Source organism: Symphalangus syndactylus, chromosome 8, assembly GCF_028878055.3.
Source record: "Symphalangus syndactylus isolate Jambi chromosome 8, NHGRI_mSymSyn1-v2.1_pri, whole genome shotgun sequence".
Lineage (NCBI taxonomy): Eukaryota > Metazoa > Chordata > Mammalia > Primates > Hylobatidae > Symphalangus > Symphalangus syndactylus.
In genome coordinates this window covers 16,473,213-16,493,095 of record NC_072430.2, presented here as the reverse complement: position 1 = coordinate 16,493,095, position 19,883 = coordinate 16,473,213, and the positions used below count along the sequence as shown (strand labels likewise).

Below are 19,883 nucleotides of genomic sequence, written 5' to 3'. Positions count from 1 at the left end.
GTGCGGAAACGGAGGCCAGCGAATGAAGTGGCTTGCTCAAGTCCCCTGAGGTTAGCCAAGGCCTGCCTGATGGGCTGGAGAACTGTGGCGCTGCCTGGGTCTTGGGCCAGTGGGTGGGGGCCATGAGGATGAGGAGTCTGTGGGGTGTCCCAGGGTTCCCACTGTGAAGTGAAGGGGCGGGATCTCCCTCAGGGAGGCTGGGAACACAGGGTGCACACTGGGCGCTCTCGGGGGACATTCCTCAGGGCATAGTCCTTCCGCGCCCCTGGGCGCTGTCCAGCCCCACTCACACCCACTGCCTCTTCTTCCAACACACCTCTCCCCACTGTCTGCCTTAAGTCACTACCTCTTTCTGGTGGTCCAGCCCAGCAGCCACCTTTATCTCCTGACCCCTCACAGGAGCCCTGCCTGTTGGCTACTGGCCCCTGCTGTCTCCTCACTCCCACCTGTGGCCATTTGGGTCCTGATGATGTGCCCATCCCTGCATGGGCTGAACCCTGTGGAGCTCCCAGCTGCCTCCCTCCCACCTCCTACTTCCTTTTCTTACCAGCGTCGGGAGGGCCGCCCGGGTCAGAAACATGCCCGTCCACCCTTTCCTCCGCTGCTCTGTCCCCAGGGTGGCCTTGGGCCCGGTCACAGAAATCAGTTCCATTGAAGTGTCACAGCAGCTTTGCTGGGTGGGTCTCATCAGCTGTGCATTTGCAGTTTATAGGCAAGAGCCTGGGGATTTGGGGCCAGGGCCCTTGCCATCTTCCCTGTGGCACCCGGGCACAGAGACTGGCACAGAGTAGGGCCTCTCCAGACAAGGTGGAGGGGGTTACTCTGTGCCACCTGTCAGGCCTCCATGAGGGGTTGGTAAATACTGACCTGGCCCTGCCTAACCATCCGACCCCCATGCCCAGCAGCCTCCCCTCACTAGGCACACACTGGCCACACTGGCCGCCTCGCTGGCTCCAGGCTCACTTGGCCCATCCCTGTCTTAGGGCCTTTGCACTGGTTCTTTGCATGTGGAATGCTCTGCCCTGACTCTGCACAGCCGGGGCCTCCCTTCCCTGACTACCCATCTAAAGCATCGGTGACACCCCGACAGCAGAGCTCCTCCGTTCTGCCGCTGCATCTCCCTGTGTCCATGGCCTGGCGTGGAAGCCCTGCGGTGAGCAGGTGGTGTTGGCCTGAACGAATGCAGTGCGTCTTAATCCCCAGCCAGAGGCACCTGCTCCTCAGCCCTGGGCAGCATCCTTCCTGCTCTCACGGCAGAGTCCTCGTCACTCTAACACCATCCGCGTCCCTTCTTCAAGCCTGCCCCTGTGCGGGAGGGCACGGAGCCCCTTGGTACCCGGCATCGTATCTTTGCAGAGCTCTGCCCTGGGAAACCCCTCTGCAGATGTGGGTCAGTCCTGCTGTGGCCCCCATAATGGAGCACATAAATCCTCTGCCGGGCCATCTGGCCCCATTGCACGGCTGCCCACTGCCCCCTAAATCTGGCTGATTTCTGACACCATGAAGAGGAGAGTGAGCCCACCTCTGCAGGGGGACTGCCAGGTGGTGAGGGCCATGCCAAGGACAGAGGCCTGGGTTCCTGTCCCAGCTCTGCCTCCCACTCAGGCCAGCCCCACCCTCCCTCAGGGCATGGGGCTGGCCTCTCCGACCCCAACCCCGGTGCTTGGCTCCCCAGGACTCCTTACACCCACGCTGGGCTCTAGTTTCCTCAGTTTCCCCTGAATCTTGTTGCCCTTACCCCTCCTTGAGGGGAGGAAACGAGCCTAACGTGGAGGGCGGAGGTGAGCCCTGGGGGGGTGGGGCCTCCTCCGCAGCTGTGGGACCCTGGGCAGGGCTCTCAACCTCTCTGACCCTCAGTCACTCGTCTAGGAAGGAAAGATGGAAAATCCTTCACTGGGAGCGACAAGGCAGCTGTGCGTAAGTCACCGTCCTGGGGACAGGGCTGGGAAAGGGGTGTGGCTGTCTTGGAGAGCCAGCCTTCCAACTGATCACTCGGGGCGGGCAGCTTTCTACGATGTTTTTCATGGTACCCTGCCTGTGACATTCACTTGGCAAACACTGACTGTGTGCAGAGCCCTGTTCTGGGGCATTCAGCGCTGCAGACTGGATGAAATTCTCTGCCCTCACTGTGCTGATATTCTCATGCGGGGAGACAGACCCCAAGAGAGGGATCAGTACACCACCCCTCCCACCCTGTATGTCCGACGGGGATACGTGTACAGAGGAGGATGGGAGGCAGGGTGGGGCAGGAAAGGGGTGCAGTGATGAACACAGAGGCCCGGATGAAGTGAGCTGAGCCCAGTAGCAGATGAATCCCAAGGGGCCACTGGAGGAGGGGCGGGTGAGTCCAGGGGGAGGGGCTTCCGGAGGAGGGGCGGGTGAGTCCCGAGGGGGCCGCCAGAGGAGGGGCGGGTGAGTCCTGGGAGGTCGCTGGAGGAGCAGCCCTGGGCTGTGCCTGGTGAGTTTGGGAAGCATCCCAGTAACCAGTGGGAAGGAGCAGCTGGGGTGCGGGGCCTCGTGCGCCCTCATCAGGACCTTGGCTTCTGCCATGAGGTGGATGGGAGCCCCTGGAGGGACGAATGGAGGCGTCTCCTTCACATCGTTGTGTGGACAGGGGCAAGTGCAGGACCCCAGGGCATCCAGCCAGGCCCACGGGGCCTGGGGTGGAGGTGGGAGGGATTCTTAGATTCCCAGGCAGTCTAGAAGCAGACATGGAAGGAAGAGAACCCCTGAGGTGACAGAAGCGTTGTGACCCGAGCAGCTGGAGGCAGGCAGGGGAACATGGGGAATTCAGGGCTGGTGGTGCTCCTTGGCCATCCCAGGGGAGACACCGAGGGCTGGGAAATGGGCTTGGAGTTCAGGGGAGGCTCCAGGAGATGTGAACCCGGAAATGGTCAGATCAGAGGTGACAAAGCCGCAGCACTGGGGAGGCCACCAGGGCAGCCGTGGTGGAAGGGGACAGGGGCTGGGACGGAGCCAGGGACTCTGCCACTGTTGGTGGTCAGGAGGTGAGCAGGACCGGCCAAGGAGACTGGGAAAGGGTGGGTGGGAGGTGGGAGGAGAATCTGCATTAAGGGTAGAGGTGGTCCTTCAGGGGCTGTCTCAAGGAGGAGAGCGGGATCATCGGTGTCACGGGCTGACCCACAGGTAGGACAAGGACAGAGAGCCGCCTGGGCCTCGTGAACTCCAGGCATCCCCAAGGGCCTCGCCGGTGCTGGGTGCATGGTGGGGTTCCCCAGAGCCTCCGCTGCAGTCCCAAAGGAGCCGAGGGCTTTCCTGGCCTTATCCGATCAATGGGAGAAGGAAGAGTGCTTGCCCAGGGTTACCCAGCAAGTTGAGGATCTGAACCCAGGCCCTGGCTTGGGGCTGTCCCCAGATGGGGCCAAGAATGTCCTTCCCCTGGGGAATCCGGGCACCTGGTCTCGGCTGCAGAGGTGACCCTGTCCCACCTGTGACCTGAGCCCTGGGTCTTGTCTAGGCTCTGTGTGACTTCATACAGGGCCTCCCTTTTCCCAGCTGTGCCCCGGTGCCACCAGGCTAGGCTGGTGACTGCGAACTGGCCTCCCGGAGGTAAATCTGGCCCACCAGCATGTTGTATTTGGCCTGCACAAAGGTTTGTTTTTTGTTTTTTTTTTTTTTTAAACATTCGAGCCAACATTTAAAAATTGGGAGTTTACATTTTAAAATCCGTATTTTTGGCTTCTACTGAAAATTTTGGAAGATCTGGCAACGTCGGCCCACATTCCCACATGGCAACAGTCAGCGGGGCTGGGAAGCAGCTGCCCCCTCTCCAGGCACCTTGGGGGTCCCCCATTCAGGAAGGGGACCATCCACATCTGAGCTTTCCCTATTATCGCGAGGCTGAGGCCAGGAGGGCAGAGTGACTTATTCAAGGTCACTCAGCCGGAAAGCCTCTCAGACAGGATCCAACTGCAGCCTTGGGGACTTGCATTGGGGGTGTTGTCATGACCCCACCCAGGGCCATGCCCCTGGCCCTGTGCTTCCTGCTCCTTCTTGACTTTTGTTCTCAGATAAACATTGGATCGAGTCATTCACACTAGTATAAATGAGGCTCAGTCCCAAGTCTGTGATAACCAGAGGTCTAGAGACCTTCTACAGTAGCCTCTTGTTTGCTGACCAGTGAAGAGGAGGACCAGAGACTCACCCGTGGGCACTCAGCCAGACAGGACAGCACAGGGCAGGACTGAAACCCAGGGCCCTCCTGGGGCAGCAGCTTCCTCCCAGAAGTGGTTCATGCTGGAGCCCCAGGCATTGTCTCTCAAGAAATGGTTTGCAGGTTGGTGACTGGAAGCCAGGGATCTGCCTTGCTTCCCCAGAGCTACCCCCTCCAGAAAGCATTCTGGGGACACAGGCTTGTCCAGGCCAGGAAGGTACGAGGCACACAGTGGGTACTCAAATCAACAGACAAGCCCCTGTGAAGGGCTGGCATCACTATCTTTATCACCACTATCATCCCGGCGGCTGAATCCCTACCTTGTGCCAGGGTCCTTCCCCAGTTATCTCTAATGTCCCCATGGAGACACTGGGGGAGTGTGACTTGAGCCGCTGGACTCAGCTTTCTGGGCCTCAGTGCCTGGTTTATAGAATGAGCCTGACCCTAGGATCACTTTCACGGGCTTGCTGTATTTGAGTTGAGGCTGGAGCTGGGGAGCTCAGAGTTGGCGCCCATCATGAGATACGATCCTGGGGGGCTGGTGGGGGAAGGTGGGGTGCAGCAGGAGTTAGGCCTGGAGACCGAGGCCTCCAAGGCCAGGTATGGTCCAGCCCCTCCTGCTGGGGCTGATGCCACCTCCCGCTTCAAGGAGTCAAGCTGGGCTCCTGGGTGGGGCCACCCTGGCCAGGCCCCAGGGTGCAGCCTCGCCTCCCGAACACACTGTTGGGCCCCAACAGGTCCTAAGGACCCCAGGACAGCCAAGGAAATCTCACCGCATCTTTTGCCCTGAGAGATATGTGCAAGAAGCCCTGGGATGGAATCCTACAGGGCCTGGGTGGCACCAGGACTCCCCCAGGGCCCAGCAGTCCCCAGAGGGTGGTCTGCGTGGTAAGCAGAGCCAAGAGCAGCAGAGAAGCGGGGCTCCCAGCTCACCACCCCCGGAGGAGCAGGCGGGGACACAGTGCTTATTAGGTGCCTGTGGTCATGACTGACTTTTCACTGCTGGGGAAACTGAGGCACAATGAGGATGGGTGACCTGTCCAGAGTCACATAGAAGGCCACTGACCCTTGAGATGCACTTCCACCCTGAGCTGCCTGGCCCCAGCTGGCCATGCAGACCTACAGGGAAAGGGCTGGCAGGGGTTCAAATCACCAGAACTTGCCGCCCACCAGCCTGTCCCTGGCCATCCCTGGACGGAGCAGGCCACCTGAGGGCCAGCAGCACACAGGTGGCAGAGGTGCAGAGGTGGAGGGCAAAGTGCCTGGGCCCAACCCGGCTCCTCCACCTCCTTCCTCCTCTGTGCACTGGGGACATAATGATGGCGCCTATCTCCTGGGGTTGCGCCCAAGCTGGTGGTCAGAAGCTGAGCACACTAGTCAATGCTCGGTGAGTATCACCCACCATGCTCACTCAGAACAGACCCCCTCCCAGCAGGAAAGCCTTCCTGGGCGGCTACAGGTTGATATCCCACAAACCCAGCCCACGGCCTCCGTCTCCATCCTATGTTGGGAGAAGGTGGAACTGGGGCACGAGCAACATCCGGGCAGCCCAGGAGGACCCTCCCTGGCCCAGGGAACACAGATGGTGCAGGGCATGGAAGGTCAGCACCAAGGTAGGGGTGCCAGCCCCTGGATGAGGTCTCATCTGCCCGACGCTCTGCACAGCTCCATCCCCAGGACAGCCAAGGAAATCTCACCACATCTTTTGCCCATCCACCTGTCCATCTGAGGCCGGAGTGAGTGTGTGGACGGGGTATGAGGAAAGAGCTCTACAGCCCAAGCCCGGACTCCCTGTGTCACCTGGGGCAAGTGGCAGCCCCTCACAACCTCAGTTTCCAACTCCATATAATGGGGGCAGCTATGAAAGCTCGCCTCCCCGCCTGACAGGCCTGTGGGACAGCCTGCCTCATGTGGGGTTGTCTCAGGTTCAAAAATGTAAAAGGATAATCACAGAACAGCCCGAGGTAAACCACCCAGGCTCTGCCGCAGTGGGGAAGGGATTATTACTATCGTTATCATTACTGTTCACGCATGTGCATTCCATACAGAAATAGTCTGCCTGCCCCAAAGCCAGAAATTTCACCTTAGAGATTCATTGCTTTGGCAATTAAGGTCTTTCCCATTACAGATATTATAAAAGGGGTGTGGGGAGGGAAATCGGAGCAGGTCAGCCAGGACCTGTGGGGAAGCGGCACATGGGAAGGGAAAGACCTCTGGGCTTGAGACTCACCCGACCTGGAGGCCTCCGAGGGGGGGCAGCCCGGCCTCCACGCTGGCCACTGCCCAAGCAAGGCCCACTAGCTCCCACGGCCTGGCCTGGCCCCACTCTGCTTGCAGCCTCAGCGGCTGCCTCCGAAGAAAGCTGGGAGCTCAGGGCTGGGTCCTTCTCCCCTGGGGCTGCAGCTCCTGCAAGGGCCTCCTGGGCTAGGCCTTGGCCTGGATCCACTGCAGAGGGCTCTGGGCTGCGGCCTCTGGGCACCCTGAAGGCCTCCAGGGTCCCAGGGTCCAGAACCCGCACAGTGACCTCATCCAGGAACCTGGAGAAGGGCAGTCTGGCCTCCCGCCGGCGGCCCAGGCGTGCGAGGGAGCCCGTGACAGCCCGGCTGCCTGTGTTCAGGGACTCTGGGGAGGATGGCCGGGCTGGCAACACCCGGGCCATCTCCTGGCTGGACCGAGCTGCCCAGCTGTGGCAAGATGCGTTGCCCTCGGGCTTCCGACCTTGGCTGGGGCTTGGCATGTGGCTTCGAAGGTCCTGTCTTTGCACTTCCGTGATGGGGGCTTCTGTCCTGGGCTCCAGGAGGGAGCCGTAGCTGTCCTGCCTGGGACAGGTAGGGTTAGAGCCCCGTGCTTGGGAGCTGGCCCCTGAGAGCATCCTCCTGAGTCAGTCCGAGGTCCGGGCTCCCCAAGGGCGCCGTCACCCACTCCTCTCCTCCCATGGGGCCGGGATCCCTGTGCCCTCTTGGGGCTGTGCCTCCCGTCCTCACAGGCCAGGGCCACAGCCAGATGCCCGCCTGCCCATTGATCCAGTGGCAGGGCCTCTTGGCCTCCCACCCCCAAATCGATTCTCACTAAATGAGAGCTGAGCTTCAGGGCTTAGAAAGTGCTAGAGAGGAGAAGGTCGTGTCCTGGGCTCTGCCTGGGGAGGCAGCCCGCCCTGAGTGAGCTCCCATGGTGCACAGGGCCCTGGGCTGGGCCTCCCCCTCTCCTGCTCTCACATCTCCTCGGCCAGGTGCGGTGCAGGGTGCAGGGGCACAGAGGACAGGCAGTGGACAGATGGCCACGATGGCCACCATGACGGCGTGAGCACTGGGCCTGAAGCAGGGCAAACTGGAACTGCAGCAAACCAGCAAATGGGAGGGGGTGGCAGAGGCTGCGGGCAGCCCACAGTCCTCCCATGCATCCTTATTACAGAGGCTTCATTTTCTTTTGGGATACAGGGTAGTCAGCCAAAAGACCACCTTTCCCAGGCGCCTATGCAGCCAGGCCAGGAGGTAGCCAATCAACTATAAACAGAAGTTGGGTGTGACTGCTGGCAGAGCTCTGCAAAAAAGATCAGCCAGCCAGCCTGTGTCCTTTTCCCATTCCCCAACCTCCCGCTTCTTCTCTAGAACATGGAAGTGATGGCTGGAGCTGTGGCAGCCATTTTGCACCATGAGACAAACTTGTGGCAGAAGCCATATATAAAAGATGGAGAAGCAGAAAGACAAAAGGAATTCGGATCTCTCATGACCACTGAATCATCATCACAACAGCCCTGCATCATCTGCCTCTGGTACTTTTTTTTTTTTTTTTTTTTAAGATGGAGTTTCGCTCTTGTTGCCCAGGCTGGATCACAATGGCATGATCTGGGCTCACTGCAACTTCTGCCTCCCAGATTCAAGCAATTCTCCTGCCTCAGCTTCCAAAGTAGCTGCGACTACAGGCGCCTGCTACCATGCCCGGCTAATTTTTGTATTTTTAGTAGACACAGAGTTTCACCATGTTGGTCAGGCTAGTCTTGAACTCCTGACCTCAGGTGATCCACCTGCCTTGGCCTCCCAAAGTCCTGGGATTACAGGCGTGAGCCACTGTGCCTGGCCTGCTTCTGGTACTTCTTTAACTTGAAAGAAAAATAACCCCTTGTCTTTAAGGTATGGTTATTTCATCTCTGTTGGTAGCAGCTATGTGCAATTCTCCAATAATATACAGGATTAGGGTGAGAAAAAGCAGTTGTTAACGCTATGACCAAGAGCCTTTGGCACATGGAGGCCTGGGGTGTAGTTAGGTGGGAGTGGGGTCGGGGAGATAAACTTAGAGAAGGGTTAGAGCCACACCTGGACCCTCCATCCTTTGTGTGAAGGGAGACACGCCTGCCCATCGCACCCCCCACAGAGATCCTTCCTAGGATGCGGCTTTGGGGTGCTAGAGTGAAGGAAGGCTCTCCAGGGGTGGCAGCCCAGGCCCTTGGCCTGGCGGGCATTACCACCATCCCTGGCCTGGCCTGTGGTGTTGCTTGGAGTGAGGCCGAGGCCCTCTGTGGCATGCTCATAGCTGTACATCTGGGCTCTGTCTGGATGCCTCCATCAGGTGCTGGGGACCCCTGCTTTTCTGAGCTCAGCTGGACACCTCTCTGAATGCCCAAGGCATCCCTGACTGAGTCTGCAAAACTCAGTGCATGGCCTCACCATGGCCTCAGCCACCCAAGACAGGAACAGGGGCTGCTTCAACTCTTTTCTCCCCTCTTCCCTGTCCCCGCCCCTGGCTGCCAGGCCCTGGAGATTCAGCCTTTCTCAGGCCTTGTCACCTCCCTGCATCCTCACCATCACTTTGCTGGTACCAGACACCACCATGTCTCATTTGGACACTTGTGATCATCCCTTCCTGCGGCTCCTGAGTTGATGTGGATCCAGCCTGGCCCATCCCACAAACACGGCGAGTATGACCTTTTAAAATCACAGACCAGGCTGGGCGCAGTGGCTCACGCCTGTAATCCTAGCATTTTGGGAGGCCGAGCAGGCAGATCACCTGAGGTCAGGAGTTCGAGACTAGCCTAACCAAAAATTAGCTGGGTGTGGTGGTGCCCGCCTGTAGTCCCAGCTGCTTGGAAGGCTGAAGCAGAAGAATCACTTGAACCTGGGAGGCAGAGGTTGCAGTGGGCTGAGATCACACCACTGCACTCCAGCCTGGGTGACAGGGCAAGACTCTATCTAAAAAATAAATACATAAATAAATAAAAAATAAATAAAATCACAAGCCAGGTGACTAGACAATGTCACACCTTCATATACACTGCAAGGCCCTGACAATTGCTGGTGTCTTCTCTCTCTCTCTGCTATCCTCCTGCCCCGTGCTCCCCCCTGCCAAGGAAAGTCTCTCAGGTTCTGAATGTGCTAAGCTCTATCTGACCTCAGGGCCTTTGCGCTTGCTTTCCCTCTGCCAGAAACACTCTCACTCTCTCCCTTCCCCTCCTTCCCATTATCTAATTCCCAGCTGACCTTCAGGGTCCCAGTTTCACAGCCTGTCCCCCTCTGTCCCTCAGATTAGATCAAGTACCCCTGCGGCAGCCCCTTATAGCCCTGGCCCCCAACTGTAATTAATGTTTGCAATTATTTATAATCTGTGTGTGTGTCCCCCCGTAGAATGTAAGTTCCACTGTATCCCAGCTCTTTGCATAGGGCCTGGCACATAGCAGGTGCTCAATACGTAGTTCTTGAATGACTGACTGAATGAATGGCATAGCAGGTTCAGGCTGTCAGTTCACAAACATCCCCAGCCTGGTGTGGGCCTACTCTGACTGGAAACAGGATGAGAATATAGGGGAGGAATCTCAGGATCTTGGAAGGCCACAGTGTCCTCCTCCCACCCCACGGTCCCTGACAGTCGCCCCTCTACACCTGGACAGCCCTTCCCTAGCAGCAGCCGTTCAGCTCCTGCCCTATCACCAGTGGGAAAGAGACTTGGAGGCTGGCAGATCCAAGTTCAAATCCCTTCTCTAACACTCCAACAGGCCCGTGGGCAAGCCACATCCCCTCCTCATCTGTCAGGTGGGCATGGGGCAGTAGTCAGCCCATGGCAGCGCTGGGAAGTGGCATGAGCAAGGGACTTCAGGACTCGTTAGCACTGGGGCTCTGATGTGGCCATTTCACTAGCATGCATGCTTGCAGGAGTGTTCTGGGGGCTGTGGCCAACCAGGCCTCTGAGCTGCTTCCAGAGTTTCAGGCTGCATCAGGCAAGTTTCCGTTGTCATAACAACCTGCTGGCTCTCAGGCGCCTGGGCCTGAGGCTCTGAGGATGCTGCCGGCTGCCACGGGCTCACGGCCTGGGCCTGCTCACCTACCAGCAGCCTGGACAACCTCTCCTGGAGGGGCTTCCGGCTCCTGGCACTGCAGCCCCTGCCTCTTGACTCATCTGATTCAGTCTTGCTTCCCAAGCCCCTCCAGCGTGCCAAGCTCCGTGCTGGGCATGCGTCATCACCCCAAATCCCCACCTGCCTCTGTGCAGCAGGACAGCCAAAGGCTCTATTTTCTGCTAAAAGAAGCAGGGTCTCAGAAAGGTGCAGTGACCCGTCGGAGGTCACATGGCTTGGGCATGGCAGGCCCAGGACAGAACCCCAACAGTCAGGCACTCACACCCGCTTCCTCTCCAGATGCCCAAACCCCTCTCCTGCTGCCTGGCACACACTGCCCCTGTGGTTGGAAAGCCGGCCCCTGCCAGCTCCGAGAGAAGGGGCATGAGGCTGCCCACTGTCTGCTGGGACTGGAGCAGGAAGACCAGGCCACAGGATGTCGGGAGGACCCTGCCGAGTGGGCAGGCGTGCCGGGCTTCTGCTAACAGTGCCAAACATCACCTCGCTTCATTCTTACAGCAGGCCTGAAAGCTAGGAACAGCTACCCCGCTTCACGGAGGAGGAAACTGGGCTCTGAGGGGTCTTGGGTAAACCCCCATGGCGCGGGCATGCGCCAGGGGCTGCAGCATAGGCCAGCAGGGGTGTGGTCACCTTCACCAACCTTCCCCTCGTCCCAGCACAGAAGCTTATTTTTTTCCTTTCTTTCTTTTTTCTTTTTCTTTTGTTTGAGACAGGTCTCGCTCTGCTGCCAGGCTAGAGTGCAGCGGTGCGATCTCGGCTCACTGCAACCTCTGACTCCCTAGTTTAAGCGATTCTCCTGCCTCAGCCTCCCAAGTAGCTAGGATTACAGGCACGCACCACCACGGCCGGCTAATTTTTGTATTTTTAGGAGAGATGGGGTTTCTCCATGTTGGCCAGGATGGTCTTGATCTCCTGACCTCGTGATCGGCCTGCCTCAGGCTCCCAAAGTGCTGGGATTACAGGCGTGAGCCACCATGCCTGGTCAGAAGTTTCTATTATTATCCCCCTTTTGCAGTTGAGGACACTGAGGCTCTGGGAATCTGCACACTTGTGCTCCTAATCACCTGCCCCGCTGTCCCTGGATTTTCCACGCTGGCCTGAGAATCTCCAAGGGCAGCCATGGTCTCGATGTCTCCGAGTCCCCAGCACCCAACACAGGTTGTGCCGTCAGCACATGAATTCTGCCCCAGTTCTCCTTCCTCAGATAGGACGTGTACACAGCTGTCCAGGTCTTCCAGGGAGATCCCTGGGCAAGGACGCCCCTGTAGGAACCCTGGCTGGCCGCTGACCTTTAGAAGAGGCCTCACTGCTGCTTCCTCATTTCCTGAGTGGGTCTTCCAGGGCAACGCAGGCCTGGAAAGGCCGAATAGCTGTTAGTCAAGGTGGGGTTAAATCTCCGTGTCTGATCAGCCCCCTCCTGACCCTGCGCCTGAGTAGTATATGTCTCTGAAGCAGAGGGACATGGGGGTCTGTGAGCAAAACACTGGCATCTGGGAAATCAAGGCATGAGTGACCTGAAGCTTCACCCATTCAACCAACCATCCTTCACCATCCACCCCTGTGACTGCTTACCCATTTACAGGTGCCATCCACGCACCAACACATCCCTCTATGTCTGTGTCCCTCACCCACTGACGGGCACTCATCTATCCACTGGTCCTCTCACTCCCGTCTCCATCCGTCCGCCTGCCCATCCCTCCATGTGTCTGTCCATTCTTCTGTTACTTGTGTCTCGTATCCATGCATCTATCCATTGCTTTGTATCCATTTGTGCACTGAGCTGCCTTCTCAGGCCTCTATCCACACATCCATCAATATACACTCATCCCCTATCCATGCAGTCAGTCTTCCAGTGTCCATTCATTCCTCTATCCATCATTCATGGACATATATTCAAGTATTCATCCACCCATCCCGGCATGCAGGCACTACCTGTATCCATTTATGTATCCATCCCTTCATCCATCCATCCATCCAAAGATCCTCCCATCCATTAATCTACCAATCTTGCCTTGTGTATCAGAAGTCTCCCTCCCTCCACCCATGTACCATCCATTGATATTTTGTTCTATCAATCCAGTCTTGTATCCATATCAACTTTTCCATCTGTCCACCCATCCATCCCTATCTTGCTACTTACATCCACCAACCTCTTCCTCCCATCCATCTATCCCCCTTTCTTTTTTTTTCTTTCTTTCTTTCTTTCTTTCTTTCTTTCTTTCTTTCTTTCTTTCTTTCTTTCTTTCTTCTTTCTTTCTTTCTTTTTCTTTCTTTCTCTCTCTCTCTCTCTTTCTTTCTTTTTTCTTTCTTCTCCTTTTTTTTTTTTTGACGGAGTCTCACTCTGTTGCCCAGGGGCTGGAGTGTAGTGGCACGATCTCGGCTCACTGCAACCTCACCTCTGCCTCCTGGGTTCAAGCAATTCTCCTGTCTCAGCCTCCCAAATGGCTGGAACTACAGGCGCACACCACCACACCCAGCTCATTTTATTTGTATTTTTAGTAGAGACGGGGTTTCACCATATTGGTCAGGCTGGTCTTGAACTCCTGATCTCAGGTGGTCCACTCACCTTGGCCTCCCAAAGTGCTGGGATTACAGGCGTGAGCCGCTGCACCCAGCCTGTCCCTCTAGGTTTCTACCCATCCATCTGCTGCTCTATCCTGCTAGTGCTTCCCTTCCATACAGTATCATCCACCCATGAGTCCCCTTCAGCATACCTGCGTTGCTTCTCTACCTCATGCACCTCTTAATCCCAGCATGCACCCACTGTGGGATGACCAGATTTCCATGTCTGGCTTCCCCAGGCAAAGCCCAGGCCTGACCCATCTCCATCCCTGACTTGGGTTCAGGGCTTGCTGATTGAACCAATGACTGCAATTCCCCTGCTTGGCTGAGAGCTGGGCCCTGGCTGATCCCCACCCCAGGCAGACCCCAGAGGCTGCTGTACTGTCCTCTAGACTCATGGCCTGATGAGGCAAGGGCCACTTTTGAGTTCGCTTCCTGGCTAGAGGGGAGAGAAGAGCCCCAGCAGCCCCTGACTTCTGCTGTACTGGCCAAGGTCCATGTCTCCCAGCAAACTGTGGACTCGTGGAGGGCAAGGTCTGTGTCAGATTCACCTAAGTGACCCCAATGAGCAGTGCAGAGTGGGTGCTTAGGGACAGCATGTTAGGTGAGTGTAGAATTCACACACTTAATCATTCATCATTCATTCATTCATTCCTATAATGATTAAAGCAATAGAGACACCTCTGGCCAGCTTCTCCCACCACAGGCTACAATCTGATGCCTGCTTTCAGGCCGCAGAAGTCACTCCCTTGACTGTAATGGGTGTTAAGCTTCTGATATGGAGCCCTAGAGAGGAGACAGTCAGCAGCAGAGGAGGAACCAGAACCCAGGGCTGCAGACCTCCGTCCAGGCCTCTCCACCAAGGCTAGCGACCAGCTCTGCGGCAGGAGGGGGAGCCAGAAAAGAACCCTGCGGGGTGATTCTAGACCAACACGGCAAGTCCTAGGGTCATCCACCGATCTGTCCCGGCGATCCTTACCTCCCTTAGGGGGAGGAGCCACACCTCCCCACCGCCATGGCTTCCACACTCCAGCAGGACACAGCCTCTCTAAGTCTTGAGACTTGAACACTCTACACTCTCCCCACCACCTTCAGGCCTTGGGCCAGGCTCCTGTAACATGCCTTGACCCCTTCATCTGTTCAGCAACTACTCGGCCCTTGGGCCCCACCTCCTCGGACCCCGGTTAATGATTTGTGGACTGTGTCCAATAGCCACGGACTCATGGGCTTCAGTCAATCCCTCCCATCCATCCATCCATCCATCCATCCATCCATCCATCCCTCCCATCCATCCATCCATCCATCCATCCATCCATTCTCCATCCCATCCATCCATCCATCCCTCCCTCCCATCCATCCATCCATCCATCCTCCATCCCATCCATCCATCCATCCCTCCCGTCCCTCCCATCCATCCCTCCCTCCCTTCCATCCATCCATCCCTCCCATCCATCCATCCCTCCCTGCCTCCCTCCCTCCCATCCATCCATCCATCCCTCCCATCCATCCATCCATCCATCCATCCATCCATCCATCCATTCTCCATCCCATCCATACATCCATCCATCCCTCCCATCCATCCATCCCTCCCTGCCTCCCATCTATCCCTCCCTCCCTCCCATCCATCCATCCATCCATCCATCCCTCCCTCCCATCCATCCATCCATCCATCCGTTCATCCATCCATCCACTCTTCAACATCAGGAGTGCCTGCAGGAGTAGGGAAGCTCCTTCAAAGTGTTGCCGTGGAGATGATGCGTGGAAATGCTGATCCAGGGCCCAGTACATAGCAGGCTTTCCATAAATGGCAGCTATGTGGGCCAGACCCTGCGCCCAAGTCTTGGGAGAGTGGATGGAAGATCATTCAGATTGCTTAGGGCTCATTTCCTCTTCCCGGCCCTGGGCTCTGACAGGTGTCCCCCTACTCCACCCTAGCCCATGGAAAACTCATCCTCCAGGCTGAGGTTCTAGGCAGCCCTCCCCTCCCCACTCAGTTCCCAGGTGCGAACAGCTCCAGATTTTGACGACAAACGGAACGCGGAGCCTAGGAATCTATAAATATGAGACAAAAGCTGGGGAGGGCCCTTGGCGGCAGCGCAGACGCCCATCGCCCAGAGCCCGCGTGCTGAGCCCGGGCAGAGCCGCATCTGCCACGGTGCTTGCTTTTCCAAGCCGCCCTGATTATAGTGAGAGTCGGGAAAATTAAGGGTTTGCAGGATGCTGCTGGGGCCCTCGCTGCCGTCTCCCCGCCCTGCGTGTCACAGATGCCAGGCAGAGCCACCCCCAACGGCCAGTTGCCCCTGCTGGCGAGACCAAGCCCAGCCTGGCAGGGCTGCACACCGCAGTTTGTTAGGGGCTTTTGCCCAGTCCTCGTGGGAGCCTGGCCCTGGGAGTAGTGGGGGTCTCTACTGTTCTTGGCAGGCAGAGGAACTAGCGCCCAGAGAAGGCAAAGAACCTGTCCATGGCCTCCAGAGAGCCAGAGCACTGGGGCCTCCGACGGAGCCCGGCTGTGGAGACCCCGCCCCACCCACAGCCCCAGGTCTGGGCCCCCAGTCTGCACTGGCGGCCGACCTTGGCCATGCGGACTTTGCACGTGCAGTGCTCCCTATCCATCCGGCCCCGCTCCCGGGTGCCTACTCTGCTCCCGTTCTGCCGGCTTAGGAGACTCCAGCGCGTCGCCCACGCTGTTCCTGCCCTGAGGAAACCACATTGGGGATGGGGTGGGGCACAGACGAGGAAGGAAACACCTCTAAACCAAGCAGGAAGCGGAAACGCTGGGGCAGAAATTCCCATCCAACGTGCTGGGGCTCAGGGAGGGTGAGCGCGCCGGCTGTGCCGCTCTGGGCGAGGCCCTGGCCTCCCTGAGTCTCAGTTTCCTCGCCTGTAAAGGGGCAGGAGGATAGTACCTGCCGCGAGGTACTGAATGGGATGGTGGTGTCCGAGGCTCGTGCGCGCCCACGCGCTGCAAACGCTCAATGAGGAGGCCCCGGGTCCAGCCTCCTTCCGGCTCCCGGGCCTTTCTCCGGCCTCCGGAGCAGGGGCTAGCCCTGCCCCCAGACGCAGGCGGGTCCAGGCCTGCCCGCACCCTCGCCACCCGCCCGGGACAGCGGCGGGTCCCCAATCCTCCGGCCGCGCCCTGGGTCACCAGTCCCTCCCTTCCTCCCGCCGCAGGGGCGCGCGTGTCAGGGCGCAAGGACCCCGCGATCGGACCCGGGCGCTCCCGGCGGCGCGCGGAGGCCGGGCATCCCCGCCCCACCCGAGAGTGCCCAGTTCCCAGGAGACCCGGCCCGGCTCCTCCCGGGCCAGTGAAGCCTCCACGGCGGGGGCGCAGCGCGGAGGGGAGCAGGGCGGGGGGCCGGCCACCTCCCGCGCTGAGCAGGGACCGCCCCAGGCGTGGGTGGCGCCCGCCCCGCCTCCGCGCCCGCTCCCGCGCCCGCGCCCTGCCCTCCGGGCTCGCAGGTACTCACCGCCCGGCGCAGCCGGCCCGGCCGGCGACCGCCAGTCCACATGGCCCCAGGGCAGCCGCGCCGCTCACCGCCGCCGCCGCGCTCGTGTCCCACCGCCGCCGCCGCTACCGCGGCCCCCTCCCCTCCGAGGCCGAGCGCGCCGGGAGCCGGCGCGGCCGGGGCTCCCCCACCCCGCCCGGCTTCCCGCAGGGAGCGCCCGCCCCCCGCCCCCAGCCCGGCTCCCCGCCAGCCCTGGCCCCGCGCAGCCGCGGCTGAGCCCGCGCGTTCTCCTCGCAGCGCCCGGCCGGGGCGCAAGTGGTGGGCGCAGGGCCGGGCAGGGGCGCGGGGGTGCGGCGTGCGCGGGGGCCAGGCGAGGAATGGCAGAGGGGCAGGGAATGAATGAACCCGCGCGAGCTTGAATGGCTGAGCGCGTGAATGAATGAGTGCGGTAGAGCATGCCGGGGGGCGGGGGGGCGGGGGGAATGAATTAATGAGAGAACTAATGCACGGGCGCGAAGGTGAGTGACAGAGTGAATGGGCCCTTGAAACCCAGAGGCTGTCAGTAACGACCTGCCCAACCTTTTCCTCGGTCCATCCATTCAATCCCTCAACATTTATTAGACACCTACTGTGTACCACCCTGCCCTGCTGTAGGCCCCAGGGGGTACAGTAGCCAGCGAAACCAAGCTCCTGCCCTCGCGGAGTCACATTTTACAGATGAGGAAACCCTGGCTCCCAAGGGTGCCTCCTGGCCAAGCTGCCCCTTTCCCTGCCTTTGCTCTGCCCCAGCCCCCAGTCGGTGGCTTCCAGGGCCTGTCTTCTCCCCAAGGAGCTCTCAGGGAGGGAAGGCGGCTTCAGGAGGACCAGTGTTGCCCCCTGCCTATCCCCCTAGTCTGAAGCATCCCACCGACCTGCCCGGGTAGAGCCCAGGCTGGCCCAGTCCCACCCTGGTAAAGGTGCAGCGTGAAGCCTCCTCTCTCCTCCCAGAGTGGGCAAGGGGCAGCCCTGAGGGTGCCAGCTACATGAGGGTCTTCCATCCCAGCCAGCCCAGCAGCAGCTAGCGTGGGAACCCGGGGAGGAGCACTGGCAGCCAGGGAGGGTCCCGCATGGTGGAAACAGAGCTGGCAAAGCCCGTGTGCTTCGCTCATATCCTCCCTCGGGACCTATGGGCTCACGGTTCACACATGCTTTCATCATTTCCAAGTACATGGCAGATTAGAAGATGCTGCCAATAAGTACCTTGTATATTTTTGTTTTTTAATTGTGGAAAACATGGAAAACATAAAATTTACCATTTTAACCACTTTTAAAGTACACAGTTTGGGACATTGAGTTCCCACTGTTGAGCTACCATCACCACCATCCTTATATGCTGTATGTTGTATGCTTTGCAGTTTCTACGCTCTCTCATTTAATCTGGGGAGTAGGTTGCTACATTCAGGCAGTGTCAGTGCTGAGAAAAGGCACTGAGAGCAAGGCAAGAGGGGAAACCCAGAAAAAAAGGAGACAAGAAAAAGAACCGGCAGCTGACTGGAGCCATTTAGTGTCAAGCAAAGTCCTGTCTCTGCTCCCTCTCAGGTCCCAGGGACATGATTGGGTAACCAATGGACAGAGGGAGGCGCCTCCAAGTGCACCCCACCACAGTCAAGACAAAATGAGAGGCGGCAGCTCAGGGCAGGGCTCTCCCAGTCCTTCGAGGCGTGGACAGACTTCGCCCAAACCGTCGCTGGTGTGTACCATGGGACCAGCCTCTTTGCTCAGGGGGCCTTGGTTTCCCCAGCAGGAGTAGGGACAGGCTCCCTGACCTCCACTCTGGCCTCTCAGGTTCTGACACCGTTCAGGCAGCACACAGCAGTGGAGGCATCCTGTGAGAGGTAGTGGGGGCCCAGCCTGCCAGCTCCAGTGTCCCTTCCATCCCCAGTCCCCAAGGGGACAAACATCGTTGGGGGATGTGGAACCTGGGGTACAAGCAGGGCTCTGCCCACATTGCCTCCTCCTGGGCTGCGGCCCTTCCCCAGAGGCTGGTCCTGCTCATATGGTGCCAGAATGTTCACCGCCCGCCCTGGCACTGCTGCTGCCAACGCCACAGATGGCTGGGGAGGCGGGGGAGGGGCGGGTGGGGTGGGGGCGGCTCCTGCTTCAGCTCCAGCAGCTTGCAGGCTTCAGCTCAGGCCTGCCTGGGAAGGCCCCAGGAGAGCCCCTCCCCCATGCTGCACGCACCTCCCGTCCCCACCCTCCCTGCCCTCTCTTCTATCCTTCCCACTCCAGCCCCCTTATGCTAGGAAGGCAGAGAGAAAGCAGGCATTGGTTGTGGGTCTGGGAGCATCCCTGTAATGCCCCTGTAGGGGAAGTGGTACTAGCCCCCTTTTGCAGATGGGGAAACTACGGTCAGTGCAGCAGAGCCTGGGGCATCAGGCAGGCTTCCCGGAGGAGGCAAGGTTTCAGCCGGATTGGGAAGAAGCGATGAAAGTGGCAGGACTTGGAGGTGATGCCCTGGGGCTGTGGAGGACACTCTCCTCAGGCCCCTGCCCTCATTCAGACCTCTACAGACCACTCTGTTTGACATCACCACCCCCATAGCTCAATCCCATTGCCCTATTTTGTTTTTTGCGTGTCTCTTACTGTGTTCCAGAGCTATCTGATCTGTCTGTTGATGTGGACATCAATCTCCCCCCTTGGGATGTGTGGTCCTCTACCAGGGTCGGGGAGCAGGGCAGGAAGTGGCACCACACTGGAGGTCATGGTTAAATGTGCCAAAGAATGCATGGATGGATGGGGGGGGGGGGTGGATAGGAATAGCCTGGTGTGATGCCAGGCTTCTGGCCCTGGTGGCTGAGTATAAAAGAAAAGACAGCATGTCAGTGAAGTCATTGACAGTGAGGCACCCGCAGACAGCCACATACAGGGGCTGCAGCATCAGTTAGCCATGCTGACCAGTTCCCTGCCTAATCTTCCAATCCCCACCCACAAGAACAGATTGAGCAAGGATTCTGACTATGAGCCCTGGAGACTCTGGGAAGGTGAGAGTTGTCTTCCCATCCTCCCACAAACAACAGGTGCTCCAACTGAAACTCTGGGGTCCCCTGCAGAATCGGGCTACAGCTGCCCTCCACAGGTGGTGAGAAGGCCCTGAATTGGCCCAAGTGTGTATCTAACAATAATCCTAACTGCAATATTAACCCAAATTCCAACCTATATCAAATGCTAAACCTAACTCTAATGGGGCCCAAAACCAAAGCAAACTTTAACCCGACCCCAAAGCTAGCCGAACAGTAACAGTAACCCAAACCCCAAACCCAACTCCAACCCCAACACTGTCCTGCTGGAAAACAATAACCTCAACCCACACCAAATG

At 58.6% G+C, this 19,883-nt stretch overlaps 1 protein-coding gene across 4 annotated transcripts in view; it reads right to left on the bottom strand.

The window, feature by feature from the left end:
• The window catches only part of BEGAIN (brain enriched guanylate kinase associated), a 50,506-nt gene extending 33,762 nt beyond the window's left edge, over nucleotides 1–16,744 (bottom strand). For 3 of the 4 annotated variants that reach the window (XM_063645479.1, XM_055288162.2, XM_055288169.2), the window contains exon 1: nucleotides 16,550–16,744. In XM_063645479.1, coding sequence (XP_063501549.1) covers nucleotides 16,550–16,591 — 42 coding nt within the window. In that variant the 5' untranslated portion in view covers nucleotides 16,592–16,744. The remainder of the gene's footprint in view (nucleotides 1–16,549) is intronic. The other variant, XM_055288173.2, reaches the window with a different exon arrangement.
• Between the last annotated feature and the right edge of the window lie 3,139 nt (nucleotides 16,745–19,883).